General features: G+C 29.8%; 1 protein-coding gene across 1 annotated transcript; it reads right to left on the minus strand.

The window, feature by feature from the left end:
* Positions 1-458: 458 nt before the first annotated feature.
* Positions 459-4,021, minus strand: LOC126844078 (uncharacterized). The gene is made up of 7 exons (XM_050581932.1): positions 3,950-4,021; positions 3,064-3,247; positions 2,936-2,994; positions 997-1,153; positions 847-917; positions 591-740; positions 459-536 (listed from the first exon to the last, which is right to left on the minus strand). Exons 2-7 carry the CDS (start codon positions 3,230-3,232, stop codon positions 459-461), a joined length of 684 nt encoding a protein of 227 aa, XP_050437889.1. The 5' UTR covers positions 3,233-3,247; positions 3,950-4,021.
* Between the last annotated feature and the right edge of the window lie 9,208 nt (positions 4,022-13,229).

A 13,229-nucleotide genomic window follows, 5' to 3' on the forward strand; every position in this document is an offset into this window, starting at 1 on the left:
AGCTGCAATAAATTAAAGAATAAAGACGAATTCAATTAATTTATTAGAGATATGAACACAATAACAAAAAGTTGTCAACTAGAATACAAGACAGTGATGAAAAATACTTGTGTAATCCTAACAGTTATTTGTCTTTCGTCTACATTACCAACCGTTTACAAACGACCAAAAGTCGTTGGGTTTTGAAACCTGTGACATCTACGTATCAAACTTAAATCATACCCATTTTCCACCCCCTAGGGGGTTAGGTTAGGGGGTACAAGTATTTTTGTTTTTTAGTTTTTTAGGCGTAATTTTAGGACCTTTAAATTGAAAATTTGTCAGTAGTTAGAACTCATATGTATCCATAATATATAAAACGGAAAAGGTTTATTAGACACCGTATATTTCAATTCATAAATACATAAAAATATTTCAAATATTTAATTATTATAATATATCATAATTTCAAATATTGTTTAAGATTGTGATTCATCAATATAGGAATTAAAACTTGATGTCATAGAGTCTTCTACGCTATCATGTTCGTCAACAAACTATAGCATTTCCAAGAATTCCGCAAAGTTTACGTTTTTAATAATAGGTTTTGCCGACTGTTCCATTGATTTTGAAATAGGGTTTAAGTATGCCTTGTTGTCGGCATACTCTTTAGGAGACAGTTCACCGTCTTTACTATCGTCAAACTCATTGAAGTCGTTTCTGGCATACATGACCTCGCTTGGACTTATCACCCTTAAATCCTAAGAAATTGATAATGTAAAAATGTATAATAGGTGAGATAGTATAACAAATATAGCAGTGAATAACTTTAAGATGTATAAAACAGAAAATTATAAACGAAATTACATTCTCCATTAAAATCTTATTGCGTTCTGCCGCAGCCATGATTAAATCCATCAACAATATTCCAACGCGTCCTGTGTGAGTTTTAATAATTAGTCCAATTTTTTATCATAATAAGTAATATTATAATAAAGAAATTGTTTTTATTCTGACCATCCGATTTAAATAGCAGTTTCAATTCGTTGTTTACGGTTATACCAAGATCATTGAACAATTTTTCACTTTTCGCAGGATCAATTCTACCGGATGTCTTTTGAGCTTCGTACAAAATACCAAACTTTTTTATTTGTGCTAGGGTCAGACCATTGCCCTATAACATATGTAAAAAGTATTAATACAAGCTTTATGTTAGACTGTTTAAAAAAAAATTAAATGTCATAGTTTAGCAGTAAGGATCAGCTATGCTGGTAAGCTTAGTAACCAGTAAGGCTCGTTTTGTGGCATTATTTTCAAAATCCTGTTCCGACAAATCATCACTAGACTCTTTATTTTATAAATGACAATATTTTGAAGAAATTTTGGCTTTTTGATCAATTAAAACTTCACAGTATTAGAACTACGAAAATGGGATTGATGTAGAAAAACAATTTAATTTATATTAAAAAATTCTATACAAAAATAATTCTCATTACCTACTGTATTAACAAGTATTATAATATACTATAGTTATAGCTCTAAATTAAGATTTTTCAAAAAATTGCCTCTGCTTGAAACTTAAATTAAATAGGTGGTTTGGCGTCCATCTTATGACAAGTTATAATTACAGAAGGATAATTTGAAATTTTATAAAATGTTCAAACGTTTTATGCGTAGTAAGAATAAGATATCAAAAAGGTACGCTGACCGATCTCAAGTTAACTTCATGACAAATTTAAATCCGTTTTCAGATTACTTATCGGATCACTGGTTCAGCCTGTGTGATGGACAAAAAATGTACTATTACATTAACTAAAATGGCTTTACTCGTAGACAAAATGATTTAAATTAAAAATAATACCCATGAAGCTCATATAAATTAACCGGTAAATTAATTAACATGGTCGAAATTTATTAAAACCCCTTTTTTCTTAAATATTGCCTACACAAAACTCCTTAAACATCGTCCGTATCCAGGGGCCTTAAGCACAAAAATGTCTCTAGGTACAATGCTTTTAACATTATTTGTATTTTTACCCGTGAACACTGAATCTCCCTTACAATAATATACTCACTTACTATTTTTTTTTTTAAGTTGTAAATTGTTAACCATTTTTTTTCATATTAGTTATTTTCGTGTGGAAAAAGTTCTTTTTATATATTAAACATAGTTTTTAATAAATAAAAATACTTAATGCTTGTACTTTGTATTTTCTCGAAAATCCTTCTAAGCATCGATGCTATAGCATAGAAGGAGATGGTTTTGAAAATAATGTTTTTTTTTGTGTCTGAACCCAAGTTTCGACAATCCCCCGCCCCTGGGGGGTTTCAAGATTTTTGTTTCAATTTTTTTACGCGTTATTTAGGTTTTAAGAGCGGAAAATTAGTCTGAAGATCGGTCTAACATGTACCTATAACATGTGTAAAAAAAAAAATCCAAATAGTGACTTAAGCTCCATAATTGTGGATTTTAGAGACTATTATAGAATTAACAACTTTAAATTCAGTATGTTATTAATCACAAAACAAATTTACATTTAAAAAAAACAATTGGAAATCTGCTTTTCTGTGTCTGTAGACACGATAACATTTTTTCATGTTGACCGATTTACGTTTAGCACCACTTTTAGATCCAAAATTATTTGCAGATGGTACTTCGGTGAGTTAAAAGTAGGGAAAGTCAGCGAAACCAGGAAAACCCTACAAACCTCTCCATAGTAACCGCCAAATTTTCTTAGAGGCAGACAACTGCTGTTGCAGATTTTTTTAATTTTATTCTAATCGTTTGAAGAAAACGTTTTGATGCAAATCTGTAGATACTAAACCCCACTTTGGTAATTCCTTACTGTGCTGGTTTGGAATGTGCTCGGTTTTTTAAGTTGGTTATTTTAGAAGTTTTCTTTTTAATGTATCCAACGATTTTATTTTCCCCCTTTTACATGAGTATTGCACTTACTGGCCGTTTAATATCCAACATGATCAACAAGAACTCCGCCACGTACAATACATAGCCTTCTAAAATTGAAATAGGAATTAAAAATTGTCTAAATCTAGTGTAGCGCCTGTTCGGCTTATGTGCATTACCGCCTTTTCCGCTTTTAAGATGTTCTGATTTTAGTTTCAATGTATCATTCATCGTTTTCCAATAATTAAATACTTCTGATAGCTGTCGCAGAGTAAGAAATCCCAGTTGTTCATGAGATTGGGCGACTTTCATGAACTCATCAACGTACAAATTTACTTCTAATGGCATGAGTATTTTTTTATCCTGAAAACAATTTATACTTTCAGGCTCTGTACTATGGATTACTTTTAACAGCAATGACCCAATCAATATCTTAAAAAATATCTTTAACATATTAAATTTATTTAGCTAACAGTTCGTCCAATTTAAATTACCTATGTTTTCAATAAAATAACAACACCATCCCTAATATGTAATGTCCTATGAACTTGAGCTTTTCAAACGGTAACGTATATATGTTATTAATTTTTTAAATAGCAAATAATTCGCTGTCAATTTCGACTGGTCGAAAACCGATTTTGAGCAACTATTTTTAATTATAATAAAGTTTAATATTACTTCATTTCTCGTCCTAATTTTAAACCTAAGTTACCTTTCGTTTACAGGGTATTTCATTAAAGATAAGTCACTAATTTTCTCAAAAAAATATAACACTACAAAATCACCATTTTACTTATAAGAAAATGAGTCTCATGCTAAAAATCACCCTGTAAAATAAAACTATTTGACAATTTTAAATTTATAAATTTATATCTAACACATAAGGGTTATATTATTGAAAAATATATCACATTTCAGCTGACTCTAGTAATAATATGAATAAGAATAATACAAGAAAATCACACGAAACGAACGTAGATTATATCACAATTCGATATTTTCCAATAATCGATGTATATATATTTCATTTTAAATTTAAACTAGTTGATTTGAGACCTTAAATACCTTGGTTTTGTCGGAGCTTTTGTCGTTTTCTGCCAACTTCTTCAATAAACGACATACATTCAAACAATCGGAATCAGCTGTATACAAATTGATAAGTTAGTAATTAAGTCATTATTTTTGTATAAATAAGTTGTAACGCTGTCTTTTTGCCTGACATAATATGATTAGCAAAAATAATAATACCCATGACTGGTAGCTATTGTTACTGCCAAACTAAACCTATAAAGCCGTATTTGTAGACAGCACCTTGGGCTGGGTACGCATTACAAATATAATTATATAATAATTGAAGGAGAAGGAGTGACAAGTCTCATACCGGTGGACAGCACTCGCATTTAACTACATACTAATTAGCTGACATCTTACCATTTATATGCTAATATAATTAACCAGATATTGCGATGTTTTAATAAATCGACGCCCCGGTAGAACAATGACAAAACTGCAATAATTGAAATTTTACACAAGAACCAAAAACCAAATTGTTTTCATATCAATAACTTATGAATGCACAATTGATTATGAAATTGGGGCTTGGCCAGTACATAACTACAGTTACATCATAATTCTACCTTATGCGTTTGCTATATCTAAACACATTGAAGCATTTAGTCCGTTTTATCAAATTTTGCAGTTGTGTCATTGTAAATTTTGTTCTACCGTGGCGGCGATATTATGTGTATGTCACTCCGGCTGCTTTATCTCCGAATTACCACAGACCCAAATAACAGGTGTCAAACCTTTATTTGTATATACAGGGTGTCTCACAAAGACCTCACGAATTAAATAACTTTTGTTCTAGTGTTACTTTTAAGATTTTTTTTTTTAATTAATTTACACTCATTTGCGCTATAAACAGCCCGGTTTGTATTACACTGTTTTACTTTTTTAATAATTTTTTTAAACATTCTAGATAGCCATTTTATTGAAAATAAATTACTGAGAATTTTGACTGGTCAATAAATAGTTTTGGATAATTACTTCTTAGGTTATTAAAAGTTAAAGGGCATAATGGGAGTATGATGGGAGGTGGAGTGCGGTAGAGTAAACGCCTAGTTAATTTTATCTGCACGAATAACTCTACCGCACTTCACCTCCCATCTTACCTTTAACCTTAAATAACTTAAAAAAAATTATTCAAAACTGATTATCAACATTTTCAGTAAATTATTCTTAATAAAATGGCCATCATAAATTTACTAAAATTAATGTAACAAAAAAAATGTTTAAATAATTTTAAAAAGTAAAATAGGTAAGTGCAATAAAAAACGTGATGTTTATAGCGAAAATTATTATAAATTAATTTAAAAAAAAAATCTTTAATATATTCACTAAAACAAAAGTTATTTCATTTATATAGACATCCTGGACATGGGTCAAAAGGCTAAATATAGACAAAAGTTCTGAGAACCCACTTCGAATTTTGTTGAATATTACCCTACATGTCTGTTATGATAAAAATATATTTTCAAATTTTTTTTCGATTTTTTTGGATTACTATGGCCATGGTCGTAAAAAGTATTTTTAGTTTCTTTCGTGACTTATAATTTTTTTATGGTATCTTCGGCCATCAAAAAAAATGATTAAAAATCAGTTTCTTATGAAAATAATCCCAGCTTTCTGAAAAAAATATTGATTTATTTTTTCGAGTAACAAAAGTCACTAAAATTTATTTTTTAATCTTAAAAGTTATTTTATCGTGTTCTTCCAAAATTTGAGACGTTTTCTAATCATTTTTTCCCAACAGCTCAGGAAATTTTACATAGAATATGTAAATTTTAAGTTGGGTTCTACATAAAAACGCCAAGAAAATAAAAAAAAGAGTGAGCATTTTTTAGAAAAGACGGAAAATTATCTAATTTTTACACATAATAACTATTTTGATTACTGTGTACAGTTATTTTAATCTGCGTGCAATACTCAACTGCACCCTACCTCCCATCCTTCATTTTAAACTTAATAATTTTTCAAAAAATGTATTCCAAATTGGTTATCGAACAGTCAAAATGTTCAGCGAACTATTTTTAATTTAAAAAGGTAATCATTTAACTACCTTACCATTTAAAAAACTTAAGTTTATACGGTTTTAACGTATAACGAATATAATATGTTCTAACTAATAACTATAAAATTACAAATTACTATTTAAGTTTCAAAAGTTGATAAACCTCTAACAATTACTAAAAAAAAAATTAAAATTTGTATATTTTTTAATATTGTGCTAAAACGTAAATAAAAATATTTTCATAAGGCAACATTAAAAAATAAATTGCAATTATTATAAGAGTGAACTCGTGTAGGGCGTTAAATGAATCACCCGGTATGATCTATTAAGTTCAACAAATATTAATTAACCGAGTGCAAACTGTAAAGCCCTCGACGGCCATATTAACGGTTGACTTAAATTGTCCAGAGTATAGGTAATTTAATTGTTTATCAGTATGTTACTCGAATAGTATCCTAAATGTTGAGGACGTTTCCATGCTATTCCAAAGTATTCTGTCACGAATTTTTTGAATTCCTCCTCGCAAATTCCATTCTTACACTTATTGTCAGTTTCAAACCGTTTATTTGCCTGTATCAATTGATCACTGTTAAGTCCGATGCTCTAAAATAAAGTAAGACAGCTATCAATTTTATTGGTAAACTTACTGCGTGAACGTATTGCCAATGACGTGGCAGATTTTCCCACATTAAAGTATCGTACATGATCGGTATGTATTCAATATATTGAGTTTATACTATCCGAGAAGGGTGTATAATATGTCTGTAACAACTGTGAATAAGTGTGTAAGTCGATTTCAGTGATTTTACAAGGGGGCGATTTTAAACTTTGACCGCAGCTGCCATAAATTCCATCTTAGACAATAACAGCTTACATCTCTCTCAAGGTTTTCTTGTTGGTCCAATGAGTTAGACATTTATTCAATAATGCTAGACGCCTCGGACTACATCCTAGCGTACTTAGTCAACTATGACCAAAATTCAACTTACACACTTATTGACAGTTGTTACAGATATAGTAGGTATCATACGCTTACCCATGCCGACGTTAGGAAATACACCGCGCAGACAATAATGGCGCTCTTGAAATGCATATTATATATATTTTTTTTTCTTAATTATAATAAGAATTCTATTAAAGATAGTTGTAGTACTGGTGCCAAACCATAGACGAACGACGAATGAACAGTAAAATAAGTATTTTCTTCACGGCTCAGTGTTGCGTTTGCCAAAACATGTTTTGTTACGTTCTTGGATAATATATTCGATAGCACCGTGATACATTTGCAAGACAAATACAAAGCATATTTTATTTTTTTATTGTTGTATACCTTTTTTAACACGATAACATTTGTTTTTCTGTGAACCAATTTACTCATGTAGTACCTCAAAACCGAGAAAAACCAAAAAAAATTTACCGGTTTCAACCGTCAACTTTAACTGGACATGGCTTTAAAAAACCTAACCTTCCCAAAATTGTAGTACATTTATTTATCCACACCAGACGGTGTATAAAAAGGTCATATAATGACGTGTACATTCGCTGTGACTCATTATTTCATGTTTCAAATAGACATTTTGTTCCTTGGCTTAAATTCAAATCAGATGATATTATATAACTTTTATAAAACGTGTAGGCATTCCTACAGTTTCTGTTGTTTTTTCAAACCGATATATTTATACATGAGTAACTTTAATATATTTTGCGTTAAATACAAAAATGTTTTTTCCATTATTTTAACAATACCCATGTAGGGTGAAGAAAGGTATTTTCGTGGCATAAGCAATTTCGTGATATAGTTTGTTGATCGTATCGCGTAATTCCCTATTAGAAAATTGTCTTGAAAATCACACTGATTGTTAAAATAACAGTTATTTTAACAATCGGTGATTAATAACTAAAGTAGATTAAAAAATTAATCTAAAAATAACGTTTTTATGCGCTTTAAAAAGTATGAAATAACTTTCTGGGGGTCTTGATAACCAAATAGGACAGGTGAACTAGAAAAACGTGGGGCGCATCTTTCTACTTAGATATTAAAACCTAAGCTTTCATACTAATTTATTAAGTTGTCTCTCATAATGCTGTCTCTCTAACCGAACGGATCAGAAAGTGATAGTATGACTTTTTATCGGAAATGAAATTTAATGAATTTCCGTGCCACTTGCCTTAAATTTCATTGCGAGTTGGAAAGACTTAATTGCTATTCTCTCCAAAGTTTGTTTTATGTAGGTTGCTTCAAATTTTTTGTTAACTACCTACTTGCTTAACATTTAAAGTAATGTGGTGCTCAATTTTACATGACATGTCATTAAGTATTATTTTATTTAGAAGAGAAAAGATGATTGTGCATGAATTATGAGTTAAGGTAGTTATTAATGAGAAGAGAATGTTATTATATATTCAGACGTGTGAAATAGTAAAGATGTGACCAACGTTTTTCTAGTTCACCTGTCCTATTTGGTTATCAAGACCCCCGGAAAGTTATTTCATACTTTTTAAAGCGCATAAAAACGTTATTTTTAGATTAATTTTTAATCTACTTTAGTTATTTTGTTCTTTTTCGTTTTCGTATGTACGTATCTATATATTTAAATGTGCAATGTTATATAATGAATATACATATTATTATACATATATTTTACATATAAATAATATTATTACAATATTATATAATAAAATCCGTCCATTTCGTCTCTAATCGGTGATTACATTAAAAAAGGCTGCATGGTCAGAAGGATTATAATAAGAATTAGTAATCAATTTAAAAGCTTATAATTTTAGATTTATTATTGTATAAATTATCATAAAAGTTGATAAGTTGTAAGAAAATGCAAAAAAGTGTAATGATGGGAACGGGTTCGAACCTGGTACCGCTCATATTTGAGCACCGTTCACGCCCAAACGCACCATGCATAATTTTTTCTGGCGGGTGAGAAATAATTCTTTTTGAATTGCAAGATTCCACCCAGAACGACGAACAAGAAATCGACCCCATTTAACCCCCTTAGGGGTGGAATTTTCAACCTCTTGTGGATTTATAATGCATTGTCATCGAATTGTGAGCTACCCTGAAAGTTTCAGCCGGATAGATAATCGGGAAGTGCTCGAAATTTGAGTTGCAAGATTCCACCCGGAACGACAAACAAGATTGTGAGTTCATAAAAACGTTATAAAAATATCTTTCTTCACCCTACATTATTTTTCTATTTATTTACTACACCTTTAGGTATTTTAAAAGGCCTCTGTCTCTAGGGAGACTTACTTCCCTAAAAAATATTTAAAAACCTAATTAAATAATTATAATATCTTCATTTTATCCCATTATATATACATATAGGTAATTTAATACATTTATTTATATTACATTGACGAATAAATGTATAATACATATAAAAAAATATCTTGGCTACGGGCTACGAATCTTGAAAAACAGTAGTTGTTTTGCGGTTTAACAAAATCAAAAAATGTATTACTTGTTTACACAACTGTCTTATAACCAAATAATAATGTACCTACAGTGCCAAAACTACCACTTTTAATGTACTACAACTTTAGATCTATGAGAGGCATCAGTCTTTTGGAATATCAATTCACCCTAAACGAGTTTCATCGATCAATGATAAATAATTCTTTTGGGAGTTTCGAGATTGTTATAGATTTGTTATCATACATATTGTATAAGTTGGTTTTAAGGTCATTTAATTTTACATTATCATAATGTACAATTATTTTAATAACATATTTTTTTTTACAACAAATATCTGGAGATATAGCAGAATTTACAAATAATACAATACGAAATTTCACGGTTTGTTATTTATCGATAACGAGTATTTTTTTATCTTATTTTTTATGTTTGTATAGGTACTCATTCAAATTTTTAAACATTAGAATATTTCATCTGTGATAATAGTTCAACAGATGGCAGAATTTGTTAAACAGCCAAAATATTATTTCAAAAAAACTGTAATTTTGTATTTTGGTCGATAAAATATAATATTATTTGTTTCCAGTATACCTTTTTTAACACCTTTTTTAACACGATAACATTTGTTTTGTGTGAACCAATTTACTCATGTAGTACCTCAAAGCCGAGAAAAACCAAAAAAAAATTTACCGGTTTTCAACCATCAACTTTAATTGGACATGGCTTTAAAAAACCTAACCTTCCCAAAGTTGTAATACATTTATACATCCACACCAGGTGTACACCACGGTGTAAAAAAAAGTCACACAATGACGTGTACATTCGCTATGACTCATTTTTTCATGTTTCAAATAGACATTTGGTTCCTTCGCTATTTCTGAGAACATTCATTTAATTAATCATCATCATCATGTAGCTTAACGGGCCATGAAGGCCCAACGCTGCCATCATGAGATGGTTTCTTGACGAATTCGCTTCCGGGACGGGTCGTCAATCTGACGGTTCCTTTTTACCGGACGATTGCTCGCCCAGCAAACGGAGCGCCTGTGACCGAGTATCGAACCGGCGACAGTAAGCGCTAACACACTGTCGCCTTACCCACTCGGCCCCTCCTCCTCCATTTAATTAATAATTATTTAAATTAAATAACAGGAAGTAAATTGCCGTCAAGTGTACAAGTATTAAGAACTGGGTTTTTAGTTGTAAGTGAGTACAGATAGCCATTTCCAGACTGTAAATAAGAAACTTTATTCAAATAATAGTTATAATGTCTTTTGGAGACTATAACAATATTTTAGACTTATAAACATTTCGTAGTCATTAATATACGTAATTGATAAAATAAGGGCATTTTTGAAATGCTTACAATATTTCTTAAGTACAATGTGAAGTCCCAAAAATTTCAATTCTATGGCTAAAAGCAAAAATCTTTTGGTAATTACAGTTTCACCCGATTTCAGACAATTATGCATTTTTTTTTTTTTCAAGAGGCTTCAACATCTGAGGTTATTAGCCATTGTGTACATGTTTTGTGTAAGTTACATTAATAATTAAATATCAAAGGTTACAATATTTTTTAAATAAGAATAATGAAATACAAAAGTGTTGATTAGATATTGTTTACAACGTTAATTTTTGTAAGGAAATTAAAAATTTGTATGGTGTTGTCTTCATGGAGAGCTTCTTCTAAGTTGTTGGGTATTGAAAAAGTACTTCGGATGTTTTGTAGGTCTGGGCAGTCTAGGATAATGTGTTGGATGGTTAGGTCTTCTTGGCATTTATTACATATGGGTGGTGCATATTTGCTGATTAAGAAAGTATGTGTCAAAGAGGAATGTCCGATTCTCACTCGGGTTAGAGTGACTTCTTGTCGTCTGTTTAAATTGTGAAGATAATGCCACTTTTTAGTGCATCTTTTGATTTTTTTTAATTTGTTGGAAGGCGGAACGGAATCCCAGTAACTTTGCCATGTCATATTTATTTTATTCCTAATAGATTTATTTATGTCTTTAGCCGGTATGTCAGTGATTGTTGGATGCAGGATGGTTTTAGTCGCTATGTCTGCTGACTTATCGGCCATCTCGTTGCCGGAAATTCCAATATGAGATGGTATCCACATAAATTCTATATTTTTTTTTTGTAGAATATAGTTCTGTTTGTATATTCTGGGTTATTTAGTTTGTCGAGAAGGGGTTTTGGAGTGCTTGGAGAGCGCTAAATGAGTCGCTTACTATTAAAATATTATTATTTAAACTGGTCAGATTAGTAGATCTGATTGCTTCTAATATGGCGTAGTTTTCTGCAGTGAAAATACTGCTCTCCGGAGGAAGTTTGTGAAGGATTTTAGTTTCGTCTCTAATGATCGCAAAGCCAGTTCCATGTTGAGATTTAGATGCATCGGTATAAATTTGTAAAAAATTTGAGTATTTATTTTGGATGATTTCTTACATGAATTATTATTTTTAGTTATTGGGAAAAAATGAGAGAGGGGGTCGCGCAAAAAAATTTGCATTATCGCATATAAGCATTTTATGAAAAATAAACTTGTGCATATAAGTATCAAGTATATTCATCATAAAATATATATTTATAATTTTATAGAATAAATCAGTATAGCTAAATCAGTTCTTTTGGTATCGCTTTTAAAAAATGTGTACTAGAAGCATGATTTTTTTTTTTTAATTGATAGAATCTTTTTTAGCGAAGCTTCTCATTTTTTTTTAGTTTAATATGAAAACATGTTATTATTTGAACAATACACGTGTAAAAAAATTGTCTGCTTATGTACTACAGCTTGTTAATGGATTACAATTCCTGACGACTCATTTTAAAATAATTATAACATTATAAAATTTACAATATTTTTTACAACTACAAAATACTTTGAATAAAACGTTAAAATGTTATGATATTCTGATAACGTGTAAAAAAAGTAGATTAAGAACATGTCAATGGGATGATAAGATATGTTATTGTGAATGATATAAAAAATTCGTTCCCTGAACAATTTTGTTATACAATTACATGGCTTTCATGGTTTAAAATATATTTTCGATGTTAAATAAAACATGGTTATTTGTTAGTATCCTATCAAAAAGAATTCGTAAAGCATATTTAATCTGATCGTTTGGTATTGCTTTTATAAAATGTATACTAGTAATATTATATATTTTGCTTTTTGGTTTTTTTTTTTAAACCGATAAATTTGTTTATAGGTAATCTTCATATTTTTTCAGTTCAATATGAAAACATGTTATTATTTTCACAATACATGTACATAATATTTTTCTGCTTATGTACTACAACTTAAGATCTATCAGAGACATCTGTGTCTAATAGTTTGCCATCATAATTGACCACATACGAGTTTCATCGATACGCAGAATTTAAATTATCTTAACAGATTTCAATTCCTGCCGTGTCTTTTAAAACGTTTTTTTTTTCATTATTTTGACAATACCCATGCATTATTTTTCTACTTATTTGCTACACCTTTAGGTATTTTGAGGCCATTGTCTCCGGGGAGATTTACATTCCTGATAAATAATTAATAATCTATTATAACTATATCATCTTCATTTTTGATACCCCATTTCATATATATTAACACTTAATTTACAAAGTGCGAAATAAATAAATTTTAAATTTTAATAATATCTATTTTAGGATTATTGTAATAAAATACTACCTGAAAGGATTTTTTTTTTTATAATATCCTTTATTGGATAATATGATGGTTCAACAAGAAGGTACTTTATTTGGCTAATAATAACAAAATCCACCCCTTCCCCTACAAAACACCCAAAATATGTACATATTTCTCAACTTAAAATTGCGATATATTT

This window comes from Adelges cooleyi, unplaced genomic scaffold (assembly GCF_023614345.1).
Source record: "Adelges cooleyi isolate 19-005CV unplaced genomic scaffold, UGA_ACOO_1.1 ACOO_flye_CR_arks_rails_tigmint_CR_PRNA_612, whole genome shotgun sequence".
In the NCBI taxonomy this organism is placed as follows: domain Eukaryota; kingdom Metazoa; phylum Arthropoda; class Insecta; order Hemiptera; family Adelgidae; genus Adelges; species Adelges cooleyi.